Below are 22419 nucleotides of genomic sequence, written 5' to 3'. Positions count from 1 at the left end.
CTGTAGGCAGTGCAAAGTGTGTGTGTGTGTGTGTGTGTGTGTGTGTGTGTGTGTGTGTGTGTGTGTGTGTGTGTGTGTGTGTGTGTGTGTGTGTAGTTCAAGTCAAAAACTGTCAGACAGATTGCTATGGTATTTGTTGGGGACATTATGTAGGGTGTGGAGATAAAAAAATTGTTCAAAATGAAAGTGGTAACTAGTAACTTTGCACTGTAATGAAATACAACTTATATAATACTAATGCAGGTTTCAACTGTACCTGTAGTACAGTTAGGCATTATATGTGTATTACACTTGCGATTTTCAGCTATACCTCTAGTACAGTTAGGCGTTGTATGTTTACTACTATTGCAGGTTTCAACTATACCTCTAGTACAGTTAGGCATTGTATGTGCATTACTATCGCTACCAGTCAACTTTGCACCATACACTGCGGTGTGGATATATGATAAACTAATCTGGATATCAGAACCTCTGCTGTTAACAATTGAAGCTATTCAACTGGTTCGATTTATTATGTATCAAAGTCATAAACTGGTGACTAAACTTGAAGATGAACCTTCTTTTACTAAGGTAAGTTTTCATCCAATCATGTACCTATATACATCTTGTTTAGGTAGATGAATGTAACAAGAACTGTAATTGGCTGACTAGAAGTGATGGCCTATGCCTATGTATAGAATATGTACTTTCTGTGTTTTACAGTCAGGCTGACACTGTAAACCTAGATATTTTCACCACAAGGAAATTTTGTAATTTTGCACTCTTCAGCTAGTTCTCAAGGACTATATTTTTTTTTACTAATTACCAGACTGCTACACTGTGTGTTGTTTATGTAAAAGAAGGCATAGTCGCTACTTATTTTTGCAGTTTTGTTTGCCTATGACATTTATTATGTGAAAAAAATCTTAGGTTTACAGTATTTGCACTTTATCTATACATTTATCAGAATCCAAGTAGAAGAAAATGTGAAAACTAGAAAGTGATAGGTTGATAAATCATGTCTGTGAATGGTACACACCGTGATAACTACAATATGGTTAAAATTCTTCAACTTCTTGTATTTCTACAGTAGTGTGTTATCTTTGTTATATCTGTGTTATATTTCAGTTCCTGATGTTAGCACTGGCAGCCATGTGTTACTCCCTGTCTATGTCAGTATGTGTACTGCTTAGGTCACAGGATTCCCCAATACCAACATGGTAGGTTGGAAGTTGATGTATCTTGATAATGCTCACCATCACTAACAGAATGAATAGTTGTAGACAAAATTTTAGTCAGAATGTGTTTGACTCGTTTACTAAATGAACAGACTTGTATAGAGCTGTTGGATAAGTGCAGTTGTGTGATGCACATATGTTTTGGGATGCTTACAACCAGGAATTTGACACTAAAATTCAAAAGTTTTGAATTCATGGTTTTTCAAGCATCATGTATAATCTCAAGGTATATCTTGGTTTGATCTTGTTCTCTTATACTGATTTGCTCCTCTTTCTGTCTGTGGTTGCTTAGTAAACATTCCATATGGTGGATCCCCCTGACAATGCACAAGTGACTTTGTTGACCACTGCATTTTACTGAGCAACCCAAAGCATATGTGCAATGGAAGATGCACAGGGCACAACCACTGCACTTCAATTTAGTACGGTTTCGAACTTGACTGAAAGGATTGGCATGGTCTGTGAACACCTCATTGCCTTTAGAAAGATGGTAGATTATACAGTGTGGCCACTAGGGGGCGATGTTTGCAAGTTGGTTTTCTGAGGAAAATGGTTAGACTTGGTACAGTAACAAAGAGCTTATAATGATATATTTTGGCATAAATCTAGCATTATAATTCATGTTTTCTCTAAATCCATCTAAAAGTAGGTGATGTAAGTGAGTATTTATGTTTGAGTTAATGGGTGTTCACCTAACGTATGAGCTGTTATTGCTCTTATAATGGCTAAAGGTAAAAGGTCACACAGATTGTGCATGCTTTATAAAACAGTTCACTACCTGGGGTGGGTCTAGGTTATAAATAGTTCGCCACCTTGGGTGGGGGCTAGGTTATAAATAGTTCACTGCCTGGGGTGGGGGCTAGGTTATAAATAGTTCACTGCCTGGGGTGGGTCTAGGTTATAAATAGTTCACTACCTGGGGTGGGGGCTAGGTTATAAATAGTTCACTACCTGGGGTGGGGGCTAGGTTATAAATAGTTCACTACCTGGGGTGGGGGCTAGGTTATAAATAGTTCACTGCCTGGGGTGGGGGCTAGGTTATAAATAGTTCACTGCCTGGGGTGAGGGCTAGGTTATAAATAGTTCACTGCCTGGGGTGGGTCTAGGTTATAAATAGTTCACTACCTGGGGTGGGGGCTAGGTTATAAATAGTTCACTACCTGGGGTGGGGGCTAGGTTATAAATAGTTTACTACCTGGGGTGCGGGCTAGGTTATAAATAGTTCACTGCCTGGGGTGGGGGCTAGGTTATAAATAGTTCACTGCCTGGGGTGGGGGCTAGGTTATAAATAGTTCACTACCTGGGGTGGGGGCTAGGTTATAAATAGTTCACTGCCTGGGGTGGGTCTAGGTTATAAATAGTTCACTACCTGGGGTGGGGGCTAGGTTATAAATAGTTTACTACCTTGGGTGGGTCTAGGTTATAAATAGTTTACTACCTGGGGTGGGTCTAGGTTATAAATAGTTCACTACCTGGGGGTGGGGCTAGGTTATAAATAGTTCACTACCTGGGGTGGGGGCTAGGTTATAAATAGTTCACTACCTGGGGTGGGTCTAGGTTATAAATAGTTTACTACCTGGGGTGGGTCTAGGTTATAAATAGTTCACTACCTGGGGGTGGGGCTAGGTTATAAATAGTTCACTACCTGGGGTGGGGGCTAGGTTATAAATAGTTCACTGCCTGGGGAGGGGGCTAGGTTATAAATAGTTCACTACCTGGGGTGGGTCTAGGTTATAAATAGTTCACTACCTGGGGTGGGGGCTAGGTTATAAATAGTTTACTACCTTGGGTGGGTCTAGGTTATAAATAGTTCACTACCTGGGGTGGGGCTAGGTTATAAATAGTTCACTGCCTGGGGTGGGGGCTAGGTTATAAATAGTTCACTACCTGGGGTGGGGGCTAGGTTATAAATAGTTCACTGCCTGGGGTGGGGGCTAGGTTATAAATAGTTCACTGCCTGGGGTGGGGGCTAGGTTATAAATAGTTCACTACCTGGGGTGGGGGCTAGGTTATAAATAGTTCACTGCCTGGGGTGGGTCTAGGTTATAAATAGTTCACTACCTGGGGTGGGGGCTAGGTTATAAATAGTTTACTACCTGGGGGTGGGTCAAGGTTATAAATAGTTTACTACCTGGGGTGGGTCTAGGTTATAAATAGTTCACTACCTGGGGTGGGGGCTAGGTTATAAATAGTTCACTACCTGGGGGTGGGTCTAGGTTATAAATAGTTTACTACCTGGGGTGGGGGCTAGGTTATAAATAGTTCACTACCTGGGGTGGGGGCTAGGTTATAAAGAGTTCACTACCTGGGGGTGGGTCTAGGTTATAAATAGTTCACTACCTGGGGTGGGGGCTAGGTTATAAATAGTTCACTACCTGGGGTGGGGGCTAGGTTATAAATAGTTCACTACCTGGGGTGGGGGCTAGGTTATAAATAGTTCACTACCTGGGGTGGGGGCTAGGTTATAAATAGTTCACTACCTGGGGGTGGGGGCTAGGTTATAAATAGTTCACCACCTGGGGGTGGGGGCTAGGTTATAAATAGTTCACTACCTGGGGTGGGGGCTAGGTTATAAATAGTTCACTACCTGGGGTGGGGGCTAGGTTATAAATAGTTCACTACCTGGGGTGGGGGCTAGGTTATAAATAGTTCACTGCCTGGGGTGGGTCTAGGTTATAAATAGTTCACTACCTGGGGTGGGGGCTAGGTTATAAATAGTTCACTACCTGGGGTGGGGGCTAGGTTATAAATAGTTTACTACCTTGGGTGGGTCTAGGTTATAAATAGTTTACTACCTGGGGTGGGGGCTAGGTTATAAATAGTTCACTGCCTGGGGTGGGTCTAGGTTATAAATAGTTCACTACCTGGGGGTGGGGCTAGGTTATAAATAGTTCACTACCTGGGGTGGGGGCTAGGTTATAAATAGTTCACTGCCTGGGGTGGGTCTAGGTTATAAATAGTTCACTACCTGGGGTGGGGGCTAGGTTATAAATAGTTTACTACCTGGGGGTGGGTCAAGGTTATAAATAGTTTACTACCTGGGGTGGGTCTAGGTTATAAATAGTTCACTACCTGGGGTGGGGGCTAGGTTATAAATAGTTCACTACCTGGGGTGGGGGCTAGGTTATAAATAGTTCACTACCTGGGGTGGGGGCTAGGTTATAAATAGTTCACTACCTGGGGTGGGGGCTAGGTTATAAATAGTTCACTGCCTGGGGTGGGGGCTAGGTTATAAATAGTTCACTGCCTGGGGTGGGGGCTAGGTTATAAATAGTTCACTGCCTGGGGTGGGGGCTAGGTTATAAATAGTTCACTGCCTGGGGTGGGTCTAGGTTATAAATAGTTCACTGCCTGGGGTGGGTCTAGGTTATAAATAGTTCACTGCCTGGGGTGGGGGCTAGGTTATAAATAGTTCACTACCTGGGGTGGGGGCTAGGTTATAAATAGTTCACTGCCTGGGGTGGGGGCTAGGTTATAAATAGTTCACTGCCTGGGGTGGGTCTAGGTTATAAATAGTTTACTACCTGGGGTGGGGGCTAGGTTATAAATAGTTCACTACCTGGGGTGGGGGCTAGGTTATAAAGAGTTCACTACCTGGGGGTGGGTCTAGGTTATAAATAGTTCACTACCTGGGGTGGGGGCTAGGTTATAAATAGTTCACTGCCTGGGGTGGGTCTAGGTTATAAATAGTTCACTACCTGGGGGTGGGGCTAGGTTATAAATAGTTCACTACCTGGGGTGGGGGCTAGGTTATAAATAGTTCACTGCCTGGGGTGGGTCTAGGTTATAAATAGTTCACTACCTGGGGTGGGGGCTAGGTTATAAATAGTTTACTACCTGGGGGTGGGTCAAGGTTATAAATAGTTTACTACCTGGGGTGGGTCTAGGTTATAAATAGTTCACTACCTGGGGTGGGGGCTAGGTTATAAATAGTTCACTACCTGGGGTGGGGGCTAGGTTATAAATAGTTCACTACCTGGGGTGGGGGCTAGGTTATAAATAGTTCACTGCCTGGGGTGGGGGCTAGGTTATAAATAGTTCACTGCCTGGGGTGGGGGCTAGGTTATAAATAGTTCACTGCCTGGGGTGGGGGCTAGGTTATAAATAGTTCACTGCCTGGGGTGGGTCTAGGTTATAAATAGTTCACTACCTGGGGGTGGGGGCTAGGTTATAAATAGTTCACTACCTGGGGGTGGGGGCTAGGTTATAAATAGTTCACCACCTGGGGGTGGGGGCTAGGTTATAAATAGTTCACTACCTGGGGTGGGGGCTAGGTTATAAATAGTTCACTACCTGGGGTGGGGGCTAGGTTATAAATAGTTCACTACCTGGGGTGGGGGCTAGGTTATAAATAGTTCACTACCTTGGGTGGGGGCTAGGTTATAAATAGTTCACTACCTGGGGTGGGGGCTAGGTTATAAATAGTTCACTACCTGGGGTGGGGGCTAGGTTATAAATAGTTCACTGCCTGGGGTGGGGCTAGGTTATAAATAGTTCACTACCTGGGGGAGGGCTAGGTTATAAATAGTTCACTACCTTGGGTGGGGCTAGGTTATAAATAGTTCACTACCTGGGGTGGGGGCTAGGTTATAAATAGTTCACCACCTTGGGTGGGGGCTAGGTTATAAATAGTTCGCCACCTGGGGTGGGGGCTAGGTTATAAATAGTTCACTGCCTGGGGTGGGGGCTAGGTTATAAATAGTTCACTACCTGGGGTGGGGGCTAGGTTATAAATAGTTCACTACCTGGGGTGGGTCTAGGTTATAAATAGTTCACTACCTGGGGTGGGTCTAGGTTATAAATAGTTCACTACCTGGGGTGGGGGCTAGGTTATAAATAGTTCACTGCCTGGGGTGGGTCTAGGTTATAAATAGTTTACTACCCGGGGTGGGGGCTAGGTTATAAATAGTTCACTACCTGGGGTGGGTCTAGGTTATAAATAGTTCACTACCCGGGGTGGGGGCTAGGTTATAAATAGTTCACTACCTGGGGTGGGGGCTAGGTTATAAATAGTTCACTGCCTGGGGTGGGGCTAGGTTATAAATAGTTCACTGCCTGGGGTGGGGGCTAGGTTATAAATAGTTCACTACCTGGGGTGGGTCTAGGTTATAAATAGTTCACTGCCTGGGGTGGGGGCTAGGTTATAAATAGTTCACTGCCTGGGGAGGGGGCTAGGTTATAAATAGTTCACTACCTGGGGTGGGGGCTAGGTTATAAATAGTTCACTACCTGGGGTGGGGGCTAGGTTATAAATAGTTCACTACCTGGGGTGGGGGCTAGGTTATAAATAGTTCACTACCTGGGGTGAGGGCTAGGTTATAAATAGTTCACTGCCTGGGGTGGGGGCTAGGTTATAAATAGTTCACTGCCTGGGGTGGGGGCTAGGTTATAAATAGTTTACTACCTGGGGGTGGGTCTAGGTTATAAATAGTTCACTGCCTGGGGTGAGGGCTAGGTTATAAATAGTTCACTGCCTGGGGTGGGGTCTAGGTTATAAATAGTTCACTACCTGGGGTGGGGGCTAGGTTATAAATAGTTCACTACCTGGGGTGGGTCTAGGTTATAAATAGTTCACTACCTGGGGTGAGGGCTAGGTTATAAATAGTTCACTACCTGGGGTGGGTCTAGGTTATAAATAGTTCACTACCTGGGGTGAGGGCTAGGTTATAAATAGTTCACTGCCTGGGGTGGGGGCTAGGTTATAAATAGTTCACTGCCTGGGGTGGGGGCTAGGTTATAAATAGTTCACTGCCTGGGGAGGGGGCTAGGTTATAAATAGTTCACTACCTGGGGTGGGTCTAGGTTATAAATAGTTCACTACCTGGGGTGGGTCTAGGTTATAAATAGTTCACTACCTGGGGTGGGTCTAGGTTATAAATAGTTCACTGCCTGGGGTGGGGGCTAGGTTATAAATAGTTCACTACCTGGGGTGGGTCTAGGTTATAAATAGTTCACTACCTGGGGGTGGGGCTAGGTTATAAATAGTTCACTACCTGGGGTGGGGGCTAGGTTATAAATAGTTCACTACCTGGGGTGGGTCTAGGTTATAAATAGTTCACTACCTGGGGTGGGTCTAGGTTATAAATAGTTCACTACCTGGGGTGGGTCTAGGTTATAAATAGTTCACTGCCTGGGGAGGGGGCTAGGTTATAAATAGTTCACTACCTGGGGTGGGTCTAGGTTATAAATAGTTCACTACCTGGGGTGGGTCTAGGTTATAAATAGTTCACTGCCTGGGGAGGGGGCTAGGTTATAAATAGTTCACTACCTGGGGTGGGTCTAGGTTATAAATAGTTCACTGCCTGGGGAGGGGGCTAGGTTATAAATAGTTCACTACCTGGGGTGGGGGCTAGGTTATAAATAGTTCACTGCCTGGGGAGGGGGCTAGGTTATAAATAGTTCACTACCTGGGGTGGGGGCTAGGTTATAAATAGTTCACTGCCTGGGGTGGGGGCTAGGTTATAAATAGTTCACTACCTGGGGTGAGGGCTAGGTTATAAATAGTTCACTGCCTGGGGGGAGGGCTAGGTTATTCAGGCAGATAAGTTGACATGCTGGCAACATCAAAAGTCAATTTTGTAGTTCCAATATACATTGTGTGAGAAGACGCTGCTAGTGTTTTTTCAGCTTGGTTTGCATATATTATTTTCATCAGTAAACAATGGACATACATGTTGATCTATGCTTATATCTGTGTTATTTATAAAAAGAATGATGAATGCCATCAACAAAACAAACATATTTACTCATAAATCCAGAGTACAGTCAGATGACAACCAGCCCCTGAGTAGGGCATGTACAACTCCCAGGCATACAAAATACACAGTGTTGTAAATAGGGAGGTGTGCTATGCTTCTTGGAACAGGTCCATTGCTAAGCATAGTATAAAGCTCACCCGAGGTAAATTGGTGAGCGCGCCCTCACAGTTCAATTATGTATATGTTTGCTATTTATAATACCGTAACCTTGTGTGTGTTTCATGTCTGTCTCTATACATACATCCCAATGTGTCCTCTCAATATTTTTATACTGTTCACCATTAATTTCTTTCTTATTCACAGAAACTAATGAGTAAGTGATTGTGTAATTCTAAAATAGGTATTTTATGAAATGGAAGGCACTTAAAATACTTATTTATACAAGTAGGGTTACTAAGTAATGTTAAGATGAGACAATGTTCATTCCCTAGAGATAGTCTCACAGGTATACTAATTGAAATCAGTAGCTTTTAAAAAATCATTGCAGATTTTTAATTACTCTGTACAAAATTATGACTTTTTGAGGGTCTTGTTCTTCTGAACTGTACCTCCTCTAGTCAGAATCTATTCTATCTAAAATCTGTTTTGGATTTGTAAGAGGGTACCTTAATGAGTGTCAATGACATTGCAGAGAAAGTATTGAATGTACCGGTAAAACAGTAATAATTAGATATGATTGATAGTCTAATTTTTGTAGAGGTGACTGTGTGCAAGGAGATGGATGGATGAATGGATGGATGAATGGGTGGATGGGTTTGGGTTGGTGTTTGTGAATGTGTGTGTGTATGTGTGTGTGTGTGCGTGTGTGTGTGTGTGTGTGTGCGTGTGTGTGCATGTGTACATGTGTGTGTGAGTGTGTGTTTGAGTGGATGGATAGGTGGGTGGGTGTTTGTGAATGTGTGTGTGTGTGTGTGTGTGTGTGTGTGTGTGTTAGTGTGTGAGTGGGTGGATGGATGGGTGGGTGTCTAATTGTGAATGTGTGTATGTATGTACGTGTATGTGTACGTGTACGTGTATGTGTATGTGTTGTGTATGAATATGTGTATTGTGTATGTGTATGTGTGATGCAAATTTCTAAATCTCCAAAGTGCCATCTTCACCAAGAAATGTACCCTAAATATGTAGTTTTTTACAAATGAACATCATTGTATCTTATTTTCACCCATATTAACACGCCATGATCTTTCTTGATCTGTCCCTGTATCCCCATCCTTTCTATCTATTGCTTATTTCTCTGTATAGGACAATAATACACCCAACATTTGTAATTGACACAACTTACCATTTGTACCACAAGTCTCTTTCAGTTGATCTATTCTAGAACCGATCTTTCATCCATGAATAACGTTAATGTTTCTTTCTTTCTTTGTAATGCAGGTTGATATTTGTGTTATGGTTGTTAGCTCTAGGAATGCTAATTTGTGCAGTTATTAGTGAGGCAGGTAAGATGAAGCCTTGAATCAAGTTATCCTCTATAATACTATGTTGTACTGACTTTACCCTAGAACATATCAAATCTAGTACACCCAATGTAAATTCATTCATGGATATTTCATGAATAGTCACAATACTCAGTGATTTTTGCTAAGGTTAGGGAACCCCCTGGGGGAAAGGGAGGTAGAAGGGTGGGGGGGGGGGGGGAAATTGAGAACGACTTGCATACATTTCCATAGAGTGTACCATCATTTTGTTTCGGAACCCCAGTAAAATGACTGATTTTATTGTAACCTGCCACCTTAACAACAACACTGATAATACTACTGTGTATGTTATTGGGTAAAGGATAAAACATTGTAACCGAGTACTTAAAACCTTAGAACCCTTGATTGAATTCATTCCCTTTTTTCATGAATGAAGCATGCCATCACAATCCATCACTCAACTAATTTGATTGGTGATAATAGAGTATTGCCCACTGGGGGTTGGTTAGTATATTACATCATGGGCCTAGATTTGGAAATGACTATCTCTTTACATTGTATATAAAGCTATATCTCTGAGAATAATGTGATTGTGAATAATTTAACAATTATGATACTCCATATTCCAGTTGATGTGAAAAATAAAAGATTGTACTGTTTGGCTACTAGGGGTACTGTTTAGAAGTAGACATTCAGGTGGAAGTGAGGACCAGAATCTATAAGTGTTGTAGCATGTATTGGATATTGTCTCTTGCAAGAGTTTGAGAGCTTATAATTATACAATAGCATTTATGTTGTGAAATATTTCTGCTTTCTTTGCTCTCAGTGATGTAATTTTGAGAAATTCATGAAGATTTTTTAGATGAATGTTTTATTTCTGTATGTACTGCTATACAGTTGGCATCTATGTTAAACATTCTTTTGAAAATGGACATAAAATGCATTACTGGAATCTGGCCTATTCATTACTGTTACACGTACACAAAACTAGTCTTGGGTACCCAGACTCTCGTCTGGGTAGTCTTGTAAAGAGCCCCCAGTGGTCACAGTCTGGGTAACCGAGACTAACACAAAACATGAGCAAATTGATTTAAGGGCAGTTGTCCATAGATGATACAAAAATGAAAATGAAAGTCCTAAGTCTGTAATATGCCATATGCCAATTATTGAAAAAACAAAAGATTGTCAAGTGTTGCCACTAGGAGTGCTGTTGGCAGCAGCTTTTTAGACAAGAAGAAGGGGTCCATGACAGTTGTTCTGTAGCCACATTTGAAATATTATTTCCTAATGTTTTACAGAGTTCACAACAAATTGTTTTGTCTGTTCAAATAATTCTGCTCATGTCATTTAGAATGAAATTTATGATAAATTTTTTAGGAACTTGTGGTTGTTTTGACATAATTTCCCCCAAATATGGGGCGCCCTCGTTTGACACTTCTTTTGAAAATGGCTGCACAGTTGGTGTCTGGAATATAGCCCATTCAGTGAGATTTGACTTTAGTATTCATTTCCTACTTATACGGTATCATTTTGATCACTTTGTTCTGAAGCACTGTTCAACAATTTAAATATACAGTTAGTATTTCAATTTATACTTCAAAATGTCAAAGATATGAAATAATTAATATATTTCACTGTATCTGTCTAGCTATAAATAGCTGGATAATCATTTGTATCAGTATGTATTCATATGTTAATGTCTTCTTTTCTCGTAAGGTAATATTGTTGATGTCTCAGTGGTAACCTTTGCCATGTTTGCAGCCATCTGGGCAATGAACCAAGAATCTAATATTGCTAAACACCCAATACAGACACCACAGGGCTGGTACAGGTAAATTTACATTGGTATAGACACCCAATACAGACAGCACAGGGCTGGTACAGGTATGTTTACATTGCTAGACACCTAATGCAGATACCACAGGGCTGGTACAGGTAAATTTACATTGCTAAACACCCAATACAGACAGCACAGGGCTGGTACAGGTAAATTTACATTGCTAGACACCTAATGCAGATACCACAGGGCTGGTACAGGTAAATTTACATTGCTATAGACACCCAATACAGACAGCACAGGGCTGGTACAGGTATGTTTACATTGCTAGACACCCAATACAGACACCACAGGGCTGGTACAGGTATGTTTACATTGCTAGATATCCAATACAGACACCACAGGGCTGGTACAGGTATGTTTACATTGCTAGACACCCAATACAGACATCACAGGGCTGGTACAGGTATGTTTACATTGCTATAGACACCCAATACAGACATCACAGGGCTGGTACAGGTATGTTTACATTGCTAGATATCCAATACAGACACCACATTACATTGCTAGACACCAAATACAGACAAATGGTGGGGGGGGGGGGAGATGGTGGTTCTAAATGTTTTAACTCATTTAGCAAGCACCACAGAAGCAATGCTGTAACCAGGCAATGTCATGGTGTAGAATAACCAGAAAATAAATCCAGTATTTTCTGTTCAAACACATGTAACTTGGCCAGCATATGATATAAATACATTGTATGAAAGTAATATTTTACAGTGGTATTAACAATCTGCAGTGTCATCACTTCCTTCCATTGAATTTATGATTTGGTCGCCAGAAAAATTCTCAACTGTTTACAAAACTTTTCCCTCAGGAATCTATCTTTGAAATGGTTCACTTGCCAATTGATTCTCATCTTTCATGTGAGTTGTTATTGCTATCTGAGTAAATTTCTATTTTACACTGTGTGAGGAATCTTTACAGAGGATTATTATTGTATGCAATCGTGATTAGGAATATGAAAGAACCCCATGATGTGCGAGTGCAAGTGTGGCGTACTTGGGGTATTTGCATACAGTGTTCTCTGCATAATGTGGCATGGGGTTCTGTTATTATTACATACGTTTATCTGAAATGGCAAATTTCCATAAAAATCATACAGCGTGATCACGCGATTTTGTTTGTAGCTGCAGTGAAAATACCACTAGTATGTGTGTGCACCAGTGCAAGTAATCTCTGGTACATATTGTAATAATGAGTTGTAGTCTTGGGTAATATTATCTGCCAAAGAAGTGATAGGTAATTATACATTGAAGTAATTTATTTTATTGTTTTGTTCAACAGTGATGACTTGGATAAACGTTCATTCCTACATTTACTTTACTCCATGATAATGACAAGTTTAGGTAGGTATTATTCAATATTCAATATTAGTTTTTACTCTGTTAACTCTATTCAGTAAAGCTTATTAGCCATTGCCATCTGTCCACATGACAGACATTTACAACTTCTCAAAAACAGCTGTTTCAATTTTCTTTCATATAATTCAGGCATTTACAACGAATAGAGTACTTTGAGATTTGTTTATTTAGGACCAGATGTGCAAATTTTCATTTCTGATTAATTGGAGTAATTTTCTGTCAAATTCAATCTGTTCTCTAACATCATAATTTAGGATTTTCTTACAACAGACAAATATATATGTATGGTTGAATAAACTAAAATTTATCATTTCAGGATAATGTCTCTACAAAAAGTAATTTTTGAAGACTTATTTTTGTCAATATTATAATCTTTAACTTCTTGAAAGTTGTTTGTCAGATTATTCAAACGTAAAATGTGGATATATTGAAACCACATAGTGGAGTAGTTGCCATCATCAAACATGTCATTGCTAAGTCATTGATACTTACTAGAAATGAACAATTCTTGTCACAGAGTTGAAAAAAGTGTTTGTAAAACTTAACTTTGAGATGGAAAAAGTTGTGTATGTAGTTCAGAAAACTCACTAAATTCCAAGTTGTACTTTCACTTCCTTATTTTATATTTGGTTGTGAATCTTATGCAAATTACAAAATCAACTTTATGTCTATCAGCATAACTTTAGTGTAAAATAAAATGACTCTATACTTAACTTGTATCTTTGTAATAGTGGGAAAAGGTTTATAACAATGTATTTCTGTTTTGACTGTTGATACCAAATTTTAATTTTCTAATTTAAATGAGTTTTAATATATTACTAGAGATTTTTCCAGACTTTCAGGGATTTGTTAGCATTCAAGATTTTCAATTTCATGGTACAAATCAAGAACAGTTTTGGTGAAACTGACTTCATATACCCTGTGCTTAAAATGTAAACTTTCCTGTAAATCAGTTTTCTCTTTTGCATGTTCGCTATGAGCACTTTCTGGCCAAAACCGTTTTAAAACAAAATTCTTGTTTATGTGTATTACTAAGCATTTGGTGACTAGAATCATAGAAATAATACTTTTAGGTGAAATGGTGATAAAATTGCTTTGCTTTCCCACTAAAATTATTTGAAAAAATTCTTGTTTTCTTGTGAATTTTTGGCACATCTCAACTTTATTTTAGCCTGGATTCATAGAAATAATACATATTTATGAATTTATGATAACAGTGTTACTTTCCCATGAAAATTATTTGACAAAAAATTCTTGTTTTTCGAAGAAATTTTTGGCACACCTTATCTTTATTTTAGACTAGATTTATAGAAATAATGCCTGTTTGTGAAATAATGATAAGATTGTGTTACTTCGCCACCAAAAATATTTGACAAAAATTCTGTAACATCTCAACTTAATTTAAGGTGAGAATAACAAGCTTAATATTTGCTGATGAATTGATATCATACCATGACGATAAAAATTACTCTAATTATCCAAAATTACAAAAATAAATAATTTTGCTGTTTGTTTGTAACGTAATATGTATGTTAGTTATCTTGAAATAATTTGTCTAAAGTGGTCATTTTACTATACAAATTATGATCCTTCCTTGTCTGGTCAGGTTATCAAATTTATAGTTCATATTGAGCTGACTATTTAGAGATGTCTATTTTAGTAATTTTTAGTCACTTACCCAGAGCAAAAGTTTATCTTGGAATACTATTGTGAAAATTTCATATTATGACACCGTTATAATAATTCTTTTATTCTTGTTCCAGTACAAGTCACCAACATATCTCAAACCTTCCTATTCCTCTATAACTTAATATCACCATCATTCCTCCTACTGGTAGGAATCAGAGTTGCCAGCATCTTACATGCAGTTTCACTTATTCCCAGAGGGAGTGATGAGGTAAGTTTGAAGTGTTTTGATCATATTGAGAGGTCCCATGCACTTAGCCAATGTTTGATTTACGGCTGGGCTGATCACAATGTAGTGATGAAGGAACATACATTGAAATTAGGAGTCTTCGTATTTTAAGTGCATTATCAGACTAACCCCACTTTGACAAAAACATTATTTTGATCGTAATTATGCCACCAACTCACTTTGTGATAAGATTATTTGATGGTTTTAATACCATTAGGCACAGCATGCTGTCAGACACAAAAATCTGTCTAATTTATTTAAAAGTCACAGTATTACAAACGTACAACCACATTTATTAACTTTTACAACGAAATCCTTAATTTATAGATCTAATTACTTTTAGAAGGAATTATTTAATATCTCTGAATCCAATAATAGCAAACATTGGTATGAAGAGAGAGAAAAGTTCTTGAAATTTGACGGAATAGTTCAAAGTATAAAAGAATATATAGAGTAGCAAGTGGAAATGGAATGAAAACAGGTAAAATCAGAGGTTCTATGGTAAAATATAATATTTGGCTAGAAATATATCATACTATATTTTATCACTAATTTGAAAATTGTTTTGTAATTATATTTAACACATATTTGTGTAGTAAACTGTACATGAAATGAAATCCAAATTAAAACTAAACAAATCAACTGATGATAGCAAAATTTATAATATAGTTGACAAAGATAAATGAAAATTTGTTGAGATAAAATACTACCAAAATATGATGTTTTCTTAAAACTTGGGCATTTGTATACTAAAGTTATTCATGTGTCAGTCTACATCATGTATTTTATAATTGAGAGAGAACAAGGACTAATATAAGACTAGGAAGAAAAACAAGAACAATGTAAAATACGTCGATTTTTACAAAACAGTTGGGGGGGGGGGGGGGGTTGAAGTAAACAACAAGTATAACATATATAAGTTTGGAACTATGCTGTATTAGCACATAAGATTAAATCCGTCAGATTGCAACTTCCGTTCTACCTGTTCCCCATTTATACAACTTGGTTGAATGAGATTCAAAGCGTGTCCAACGATTTTAGCCATTCAGAAATAAAAAGGCAGCAGCTAGGCTCATATTGGCAACTAACAGATTCCAAGCCAGTCACTCTATAGCCATTCAACCATCATGACTCCACAAGCAGCAATGTACAGATTCCAAGCCAGTCACTCTAACCATTCAACCATCATGACTACACAACCAGCAATGTACAGATTCCAAGCCAGTCACTCTAACCATTCAACCATCATGACTACACAACCAGCAATGTACAGATTCCAAGCCAGTCACTCTATCCATTCAACCATCATGACTTCACAACCAGCAATGTACAGATTCCAAGCCAGTCACTCTAACCATTCAACTATCATGACTACACAACCAGCAATGTACAGTTTCCAAGCCAACCACTCTAACCATTCAACCCTCATGACTACAAAACCAGTAATGTACAGTTTCCAAGCCAGTCACTCTAACCATTCAACCATCATGACTGCACAACCAGCAATGTACAGATTCCAAGCCAGTCACTCTAACCATTCAACCATCATGACTACACAACCAGCAATGTACAGATTCCATGCCAGTCACTCTAACCATTCAACCATCATGACTACACAATCAGCAATGTACAGATTCCAAGCCAGTCACTCTAACCATTCAATCATCATGACTACACAACCAGCAATGTACAGATTCCAAGCCAGTCACTCTAGTAACTATTGAACCATCATGACTTCACAACCAGCAATGTACAGATTCCAAGCCAGTCACTCTAACCATTCAACCATCATGACTCCACAACCAGCAATGTACAGATTCCAAGCCAACCACTCTAACCATTCAATCCTCATGACTTCACAACCAGCAATGTACAGATTCCAAGCCAACCACTCTAACCATTCAACCATCATGACTTCACAACCAGCAATGTACAGATTCCAAGCCAACCACTCTAACCATTCAATCCTCATGACTTCACAACCAGCAATGTACAGATTCCAAGCCAGTCACTCTAACCATTCAATCCTCATGACTACACAACCAGCAATGTACAGATTCCAAGCCAACCACTCTAACCATTCAACCATCATGACTACACAACCAGCAATGTATAGTTTCCAAGCCAGTCACTCTAACCATTCAATCCTCATGACTTCACAACCAGCAATGTACAGATTCCAAGCCAGTCACTCTAACCATTCAATCCTCATGACTTCACAACCAGCAATGTACAGATTCCAAGCCAACCACTCTAACCATTCAACCATCATGACTACACAACCAGCAATGTACAGATTCCAAGCCAGTCACTCTAACCATTCAACCATCATGACTACACAACCAGCAATGTACAGATTCCAAGCCAACCACTCTAACCATTCAACCATCATGACTACACAACCAGCAATGTACAGATTCCAAGCCAACCACTCTAACCATTCAACCATCATGACTTCACAACCAGCAATGTACAGATTCCAAGCCAACCACTCTAACCATTCAACCATCATGACTACACAACCAGCAATGTACAGATTCCAAGCCAACCACTCTAACCATTCAACCATCATGACTACACAACCAGCAATGTACAGATTCCAAGCCAACCACTCTAACCATTCAACCATCATGACTACACAACCAGCAATGTACAGATTCCAAGCCAACCACTCTAACCATTCAACCATCATGACTACACAACCAGCAATGTACAGATTCCAAGCCAACCACTCTAACCATTCAACCATCATGACTACACAACCAGCAATGTACAGATTCCAAGCCAACCACTCTAACCATTCAACCATCATGACTACACAACCAGCAATGTACAGATTCCAAGCCAACCACTCTAACCATTCAACCATCATGACTACACAACCAGCAATGTACAGATTCCAAGCCAACCACTCTAACCATTCAACCATCATGACTGCACAACCAGCAATGTACAGATTCCAAGCCAACCACTCTAACCATTCAACCATCATGACTGCACAACCAGCAATGTACAGATTCCAAGCCAACCACTCTAACCATTCAACCATCATGACTCCACAACCAGCAATGTACAGATTCCAAGCCAGTCACTCTAACCATTCAACCATCATGACTACACAACCAGCAATGTACAGATTCCAAGCCAGCCACTCTAACCATTCAATCCTCATGACTACACAACCAGCAATGTACAGATTCCAAGCCAACCACTCTAACCATTCAATCCTCATGACTACACAACCAGCAATGTACAGATTCCAAGCCAACCACTCTAACCATTCAATCCTCATGACTACACAACCAGCAATGTACAGATTCGAAGCCAACCACTCTAACCATTCAACCAGCATGACTACACAACCAGCAATGTACAGATTCCAAGCCAGTCACTCTAACCATTCAACCATCATGACTACACAACCAGCAATGTACAGATTCCAAGCCAACCACTCTAACCATTCAACCATCATGACTACACAACCAGCAATGTACAGATTACAAGCCAGTCACTCTAACCATACAACCATCATGACTCCACAACCAGCAATGTACAGATTCCAAGCCAGCCACTCTAACCATTCAACCATCATGACTTCACAACCAGCAATGTACAGTTTCCAAACCAGTCACTCTAACCATTCAACCATCATGACTACACAACCAGCAATGTACAGTTTCCAAGCCAGTCACTCTAACCATTCAACCATCATGACTACACAACCAGCAATGTACAGTTTCCAAGCCAGTCACTCTAACCATTCAACCATCATGACTACACAACCAGCAATGTACATATTCCAAGCCAGTCACTCTAACCATTCAACCATCATGACTACACAACCAGCAATGTACAGATTCCAAGCCAGTCACTCTAACCATTCAACCATCATGACTACACAACCAGCAATGTACAGATTCCAAGCCAGTCACTCTAACCATTCAACCATCATGACTACACAACCAGCAATGTACAGATTCCAAGCCAGTCACTCTAACCATTCAACCATCATGACTACACAACCAGCAATGTACAGATTCCAAGCCAGTCACTCTAACCATTCAATCCTTATGACTACACAACCAGCAATGTACAGATTCCAAGCCAACCACTCTAACCATTCAACCATCATGACTACACATCTATGTTTTCTGTATTGTTTCAGTATGGTAAAAGTCATTACAAATCTAGTAGCAAGTTTTGGAAAATTCGGATTTGGTGTCAACAATTCTTATGTTTTATTTGATAATTACACACGTCAGTCATGTTTAGATTTCGACAGCCATACTATTCACACAGTTGTATTCTGACAACCCCATGCTTTGAATACCAATCAGAAAATTAAAGAAGAAAGCTGCATTATAACTACCAGCCAGAATTTGACATCACCAAGGGGAAGGCAGTGAACTCCTCACCCAGATTTAAATTACATACCACAACGCTTTACCATGAATTGCATAATGTAGTCTTTAGAAGTTCTTTAGTAAATTGTCCTTTGGCAATTTACAGCGGTTTTTCATTAAATGTCTTCATTATTTTCTTACTGTTAATCAGCGATAATGTAATTGCTGAGATGAAATATTTGTAAAGCCGTTCTTCTTTGGCTGTAAGCTTGGTAAAGAAATCGAATCAGATTGAAAGCTATCTATTTGATAATATAATGTACTTTCTATCGTAATTGTGTTAAGCATTCATTATTTGTTGCCAGTACATAATATAAAATGTATAACTGACTGAAAGCATTGCTTGCTGTGGTTACAATAACAGCCACTGTGTTTCATACCCATTTCCTTGGAGACTGCGTAGTTTTTGTGTCTAAGTCCTGCACCGTTTCTGCATTGAAATCCTGTTTTTCAGTTTTGAAAGGTAGAAATTCCATTATAATGGTAGTAAATTTCACTTTAGTTCAATACGTATTGTGTTGTGTCTCCTTGGATTAATAGTCAGAATAAAATTCATGGTAGCTTTTCAATTCTTATTACAACATAGCCTAGGAGAAAGTACCACACTAACACACATTCAGAGTCTAACAGAAAGTGCTACACTAAACACACATTCAGAAACAAATTATTGTGTGTCTTACACAGACAAAGTACAATAAACACACAAAAATCATATCAAAAGCAATTTTAAAAAATTTGCGTCATGAAATGTTTTCATTGTAAATCAGCTCCATACAGATTAAGTATCTTTTCTGTTTGATGTTTTCTGAAAAGGGAAATTTTACTTAGTAGAGGACTATTGCCATCCTGTTTTATCGTGACTCACTTTAGAATTTCTAGTCTTTCGTTTGTCTTCTTACTTCTTACTAAAACTATGTCACATTACATTCATGTATTTTTCATTTGTACTTTCAACACATCAGAAGAGTCAATTGGATCGGTATAAGTTTGTAGAACAAGTTTATAGTAAAACTTACAAGATTGTAACAATTCAAGTGACCTTAGCAGTGCACACTTCTCAATACATCAGTCAGCCACATAAAATCCTCTTCCCGTAGACTGTAACAATTCCATTGACCTGAAGTTAGCAGTGCACACTTCTCAATACATCATAAACTCCTCTTCCCGTATAAATGTATGGATAAAATACTTGTCTTTTCTGTATCCAGTCAAACAGCTACTCAAACCATTTTCCCTTTGTTATGGAGTAAAATGCATTATTTGATATAAATAAAATGCCAAAAAGCATTAATGGCAACAAAAGTACTTACACTATATATGGAAATGAAGATCTTCCAGAACGCCACTAAATATCGTCTGCTAAAATTCCCTTCAAGCAAAGGTGTGTTGCACATATTCAAAACAAACTTTTTCCTAGATTTTAAAATATTTATGAATTTAATTAAAGATGTGACAGGGTTTTATGTAGATACTGAAACTTTTCTGGATACAGTTTCAATAAGCAAAACTGAAAAAGAGAGCATTTTTTTAAAAATTTTCTCTTTCTGAAAAATTGAATTTGGAGAATTTTAGATAACAAATGACTTCAAATGTAATAGGAATGTAGAATATATGTGACATTATGACTGATAGGATGTAATACTTAGTAGTATATTGAATGGATTGATGGAAACTGTTATATATGTGTGTTTTAAACACACTAAACTTATACCTAAGTTTGACACAATTACATCCTGACAAATGGCTACTATTAAAGTACTAGATAAACCATCACTATCAATATCTACATTGTAAACTCTACTGAGTAGTTGATGCATACATGTAGATTAGATCAACAAATACTAGTGTGTATTCTGTTCTATTTACAACTGTTTCCACTGCTTGCCTAGCTCATTCACTACCTTCAATATTTGTGAAAACTTCTGTCATAATAATAGTTAACTGAATCAATGCACAACTATCATACAACTCAACCCTGAATTTAGAATTATAACAGTACTTTTACAGATACATCAAATGAGTCTGTACAGATTTTGATTCCTTTTATCTTGCTAACATTAAAGTTGCCATATGGAAGAGGATTAGGTATTTATTTTGGATTTTGAATTTTTAAAACAATTTTATCATGGCTTCCTACTTGAAAAATAAAAATGAAACAACATTGACAAAGTCTGTGTTTGTAAATAAATAAATAAATAAATAAATAAATAAATAAATAAATAAATACAATGCAAGATACATTGTATATACAATAACAAAAAGCGTTTACACATTTACTAATTTTTTGCACTTTCTTAAGTTACAAACAAGGACTTGACATGTTGTTTTACATTTATTTTCCAAATAGGACGCCGTGAGGGATAAAATTGTTTTATAAATAAAAAATCAATACCCAATCCTCATCCACATAATATGGCCACATTCAGATTCAAGTCACATAGTTTGGTTCTGATTTCATTCTTGGATAATGTATATTGTTTGTAACAAAGCATGACCCTCGGCAAGTAAACTTTTATACAATCTTTGTCAAGATTGGTTTTCCGGGAATAATATGAGTGAAATACAGTGCACTCTTCCCTCACTGTCTTGTTCAAATTATTTCCGTGAATATAGAGTGTCAGAAGGGTGAGTAAAGGTTCACCCTGTTTGATTAACTGGCTGACTTGTCTGTACCCAAATATTGACTTCAAATGACAAAATTTACACCTCGCCTGAAGCTAGAGTTAAATGCAATCAATCAGTTCTTTGTCTGCAATATTTAAGGGAGCAAGCTTTGTGAAATTCATAAATGGTTCATTTGCTTTTATGTGAGGAGATTTACCAGTTGCTGTCATAACTAATGATTTTCAATGAGATAGCCTGGGGCCAAAATTTGACGCTTTCCTGGCTGACTCACTGCTGGTGGTCCCATACTTTATAGAAGCTGACAAATCTATGAATTGTTCTTATTACTTTTTAGCACCTTTAATACTATACACTTTCCTGCTGTCAAATTTATGTCCCAGGATTGTGTGATATTATGGCGAATTTTCCTCTGTTTTATCACTTTTATCACTGTCACACTCTTTTATAGTCATATAACTGCCAAAAAAGTTAACTTCTACTATTGTACATGTGCTGGGTTTTAGTAACGCTTCAAAAAATTACAGACCATAATATGCAGTCTTTTTCACAGCACAACAGATTTGCGTCAATTAAAGCACACTTGTAGCATACACATACATGATGAATATTGACAGCCAGGCTTTCAATACAGATTCTTGTATTTGGACTTATCAGTGTAGCCATTATAAGGATTTAATACACAGGATTATTATTTTGTTTTGGACCAACTTTTTCTATAATTCTGCCTGAAAACAATTTTTCATGTCTAACTTGTAATCCTCATTTGAAGTTGGACAAAGGTGAGGCAGATTTCATCCTGACTGCTTTAGTTGATGTCAGTAAATAAGTCACAAGAAGTCACTTTACCACCTCTGCATCACACAACTACTCTAAACTTAA

The 22419-nt window shown here is 38.7% G+C and overlaps 1 protein-coding gene across 1 annotated transcript in view; it reads left to right on the top strand.

Moving 5' to 3' along the window:
* The first annotated feature begins 513 nt into the window (after positions 1-513).
* LOC144449220 (uncharacterized) overlaps positions 514-22419 on the top strand; it is a 53718-nt gene continuing 31812 nt past the window's right edge. Inside the window, exons 1-6 of the mRNA XM_078139728.1 lie at positions 514-570; positions 1108-1199; positions 9353-9417; positions 11113-11227; positions 12521-12582; positions 14361-14494. Of these exons, the coding sequence (XP_077995854.1) occupies positions 514-570; positions 1108-1199; positions 9353-9417; positions 11113-11227; positions 12521-12582; positions 14361-14494 (525 nt within the window). The remainder of the gene's footprint in view (positions 571-1107; positions 1200-9352; positions 9418-11112; positions 11228-12520; positions 12583-14360; positions 14495-22419) is intronic.

Source organism: Glandiceps talaboti, chromosome 18 (assembly GCF_964340395.1).
Source record: "Glandiceps talaboti chromosome 18, keGlaTala1.1, whole genome shotgun sequence".
Lineage (NCBI taxonomy): Eukaryota > Metazoa > Hemichordata > Enteropneusta > Spengelidae > Glandiceps > Glandiceps talaboti.
The sequence above is the reverse complement of the archived record's forward strand: the minus strand, read 5'-3'. Positions and strand labels throughout refer to the sequence as shown.